The sequence below is a fragment of the Lipotes vexillifer genome, unplaced genomic scaffold, assembly GCF_000442215.2.
Source record: "Lipotes vexillifer unplaced genomic scaffold, Lipotes_vexillifer_v1.1 scaffold215, whole genome shotgun sequence".
NCBI lineage: Eukaryota > Metazoa > Chordata > Mammalia > Artiodactyla > Lipotidae > Lipotes > Lipotes vexillifer.
Genome location: NW_006776544.1, coordinates 1,335,871 through 1,339,612, shown reverse-complemented (window position 1 = coordinate 1,339,612; position 3,742 = coordinate 1,335,871). Strand labels below are relative to the sequence as shown.

The 3,742-nt window shown below is 57.3% G+C and overlaps 1 protein-coding gene across 1 annotated transcript in view; it reads right to left on the bottom strand.

Moving 5' to 3' along the window:
- Window positions 1-2,091: 2,091 nt before the first annotated feature.
- The window catches only part of ELF4 (E74 like ETS transcription factor 4), a 38,719-nt gene continuing 37,068 nt past the window's right edge, over window positions 2,092-3,742 (bottom strand). Inside the window, exon 9 of the mRNA XM_007450470.1 lies at window positions 2,092-3,570. Coding sequence (XP_007450532.1) covers window positions 2,769-3,570 — 802 coding nt within the window. The 3' untranslated portion in view covers window positions 2,092-2,768. The remainder of the gene's footprint in view (window positions 3,571-3,742) is intronic.

The following is a 3,742-nucleotide window of genomic DNA, read 5'->3' as shown; positions in this document are numbered from 1 at the left end:
GGAACGGCTGAGCTGAGCCCTCAAGTGCTCCCCCACACCTCCTCCAGGACCCCCGGACTGCCTCACGATTCAGAATATAAAGGGTTAATGCCCAGCTGCTCAGAACAGATTGGAGGTATTTTTTTTTTTTTTGGCGGTACACGGGCCTCTCACTGTTGTGGCCTCTCCCGTTGCGGAGCACAGGCTCCGGACGCTCAGGCTCAGCGGCCATGGCTCACGGGCCCAGCCGCTCCGTGGCACGTGGGATCTTCCCGGACCGGGGCACGAACCCGCGTCCCCTGCATCGGCAGGCGGACTCTCAACCACTGCGCCACCAGGGAAACCCGGGGGTTAAGTATTTTGAGTGTCACCCCGACCTGGAGGCATCCTGGCAGAGGAAGGACAGAGGTGGTGCCCTGGCAGATTGGAGGGGCTGAGTCGGATCACCCTGGGGGGCTGCCAATATGTCTGGGGGGGGGGTTAAGCTCTGAGTGAGTTTGAGCTAGGCTGGGAATGTGGAAGAATGGCCAGATTTGAGGGACAATGGCAAACTGCGCTGGAGTTCAGGAAATGGGGAGGGGACAGGGTCAAGTGAACGCAGCCATCAGCTGGCTCTGAAATGTCAAGCTTAGAAGGTCAGGAAAATGGTGGCACCATTAACAGAAACAGGCAAGTCATGATGGCCTCTTTGTTTCGAAAGGTTTTGTGCGTGTGGAGGACTTTCAAAAATCCATTTTTGACAGAGGGGCACTCTTTGAGGGACTGACAGGCATCCAGGTAGAACCATCCAGCAGACCGCTAGAAATGTGAGCCACAAGCCGAGGAGAGTGAGGGCTGGAGCTCTAGATTTCAGACCCAGCCCAAAGAGCCCTCCTGGAGCCAGGAGGGTGGATGAGGCCCTTGGGGGCACCCACATGTGGAGTGGTAGACGTGGAGCCAGCACGGGCACAGAGAGAGAGGGTGACGGAGGACTCGGATGGGCCCAGCTGGTGCCGAAGGGGACGGGACGTAGTGTCATGTGCCGTGAGGGGCTCACAGGGGCCAAGAACTGTGAAGAAGACCTTCGTATGATGAGTTCTATGGGGCTGGGGTGAGGGGGCAGGGCCACTCTTAACCCACGTGGCACCTTTGTGCCAAAATTACTTTTAAAGGTGACCCTCTTCAAGATGCTTTACTTTCCGCCACCAGGAAATGGTCATAATAAACTGATTTTATTAGGAAAAAATCACGTTAACGCCAAGCGCTGGAGACGTGTGAGAAATACACCTGCACAACCATGTATGCTTCCCTCCTGGGGGGAGAAGAGGGAGAACAAGAGGCCGCTAATGGGCTTGGCAGTGACCAGAAGGAGAGAGAAGGGCAACCAGGGGAGGTAGTTAGGTCACGTGGCTGGTTTTGTGCCAGGGACATAGCAAAGGTCCTGAGGCACTGATTCACATTAACCAAATTCACCAGATAACGTCACCGTTTCCAAGGCTGACATATTAGAGCTCTTAGGCTGGCTCTGAAACTTGGCGGAGAGAGGAAAGCGAATTCACAGAAGAGAGAGGGGACGGGATGGAGGCCCCAGGCCGAGGGGTTGACTTCAAGAGAAAATTGGCTGACCCCTTCTCAGAAAGAGGAAAGATGGAAGGAAGGCACATGGAGAGACAGGAGGAACAGGGAGCTCACAGCTGCTGGCTCCCGTCTTCGTGGAGGAGGAATCAGGGTGAGGTGAGAAAGCTGGAGGTCAGGGGCCGCGGCCCACTGGAGGTGGTCTGCTGCAGCGGTCGCGGAAGTGGCTGGGTGGACCGACCTGTGAGGGGAGTAGAAAGTAGGCTGAGCAGCAAGTAGGCACGAGCGGGGACAGAGGTGGGCCCAAAGCACACCGCTACTGGATTATGCGACTGTCCCCGGCCCCGCCTGCCAGCAGGGAAGCGGCAGGGGCAAAATTAATCAAGAGGGAAGCCAGGATTCGGGGTGCAGGGCAGGGCGCCCGTGAAGGCTGGTATTACAGCCCGAGCCCTTGGCGCAAACATCCAGCAAATTTAGCCCCCCTCCCCCCGGGGACGTTGTTTCCAGCCTGCTGGCTAATGACTGGTGGGCAAAGAGGCTGACCCCAGGAAGAAAGTGTCTTCCCCAACACACATGCCCATCGAAGGTCTCTTCCCCTGGACCTGCTCCAGCTCTGTGACATCTCTCCAGATGTGGGGGCTCCAACCTGTACCCCATAGGCTCAGAACAACCGAATCTTGGTTTGTACAAAGGGAACCGGAGAAGGCTTTCCCTTAAAACAGAAAATTCCCCATCTCTGTGGCTGACCCACAGAGAGGCACACACCCTTGAAGACCTCACAGCTACACCCCCGTCCTCACCAAAGAAATGGAGATACAGACCCACGAGTACACACAAATACATACAGAGATATTCACGTACGGGATAGTAAGTACTCTGTGGAGGGAAAGAAGATGGTGAAATACAGTCAGGCAAAAAGACTCTTCTCACGAAGCCCCTACCCCAGCCCTGGCTACAGACGTCTCAGGAGGTCTGCCCTCCATCACCAAGTCAGCCTATTACCCCGACAAGAACATAGCCTCTAGTGCTCTTGAAGGCTGTGGTCTGACACCAGGGATGCTCCGACTAGGCCTGTCTTCGCCATGGTGGCGCCGGGCAGGCGTGGGGCACGGGGGCGCGTGGTGTATTTCAGTGGGGCAGGTGCACGACTTCAGTCAGTCTCTCTTAGAGGAAGTCCGTATGCAAGTGCTGCTCAACTTTGCCTGGTGGGTCACACTTCCCCCCAAGCCCTCCGGTTATATGTCATGGGGCTCCATCTTAATGAGGGAAGTGGGGTTGAATGGGGAGAAGGGGGCTGGGGTTGGGGATCTGGTCAGTAGGCTCCCAGATGCGGTCACACTAGGCTCAGCCGTAAACAGGGACCCTGAGCCCGAGGAGAGCTCAAGTTCAGCCACCGGAGTCAGCCCTACAGTGGGGCGGCTGGGAGGAGAGAAAGTCTGGTTTCCCAGAAGGCTCGGATTGTGGGAACCCCTTGCAACTACCTGGGTTGGAAGTGGCTGAAGGTGAGCCTGATCCCTTAGGAGCTCCCTCAGGGTCTCTTCAGGAACCAGCAGCCCCTCCATGGGGGCCCCAGCCATCATGCCCTGTACATAGGAGGAGGGCCTCAGAGGCCCCTCCTTGACCCCAGGGGCTGCTGTGGCACCGGAAGTCCTGATGAAGGCCGCAATCACAGTCCCGGGGGGCTGAGAGCTGGGCCCTGCTGGGCCAGCCCCTGTGACCGAGGGTGGTGCTGGATTGGTCGGACAGTTGCCCCCAGCCAGAATTTGGGGGAGGCTACTGAGAATCAGCGGAGCCCCTGGTGCTGCCACCTGGTTCTCTTGGAAACTGGTGTTCAGGGGGAAGGAGGCCTGCAGAGTGAAGGTGTCCTTGAAGGTCGAAGCAGGCGGAACACTCTGGAGAACGAGCTGGGTTGAGGCAGTAGGACTGGCGGGAGGCCCGTTGGTCAGCACTGTGGTCAGCGGGATGGTCTGCAGGGTCAAGGCCGAGCCTGACCCGACAGGAGCCACTCCTAGGTGGATGTTGCTGGGCACTGAAGTACTGAGGAGAAATAGAAAACAGACTTGGTTCAGGTAGGAGGCTCAGAAGGAGGGCACAGGAGGAACGGAGCTGAGGGCGTTTTCTTTGTCGTCACTTTGGCTACCGTTTGTTGAGCACTTAGGAAAGGTCAGGGATCATTCTAACTGGCTGGCGTGCAGGATTTCACTCAATC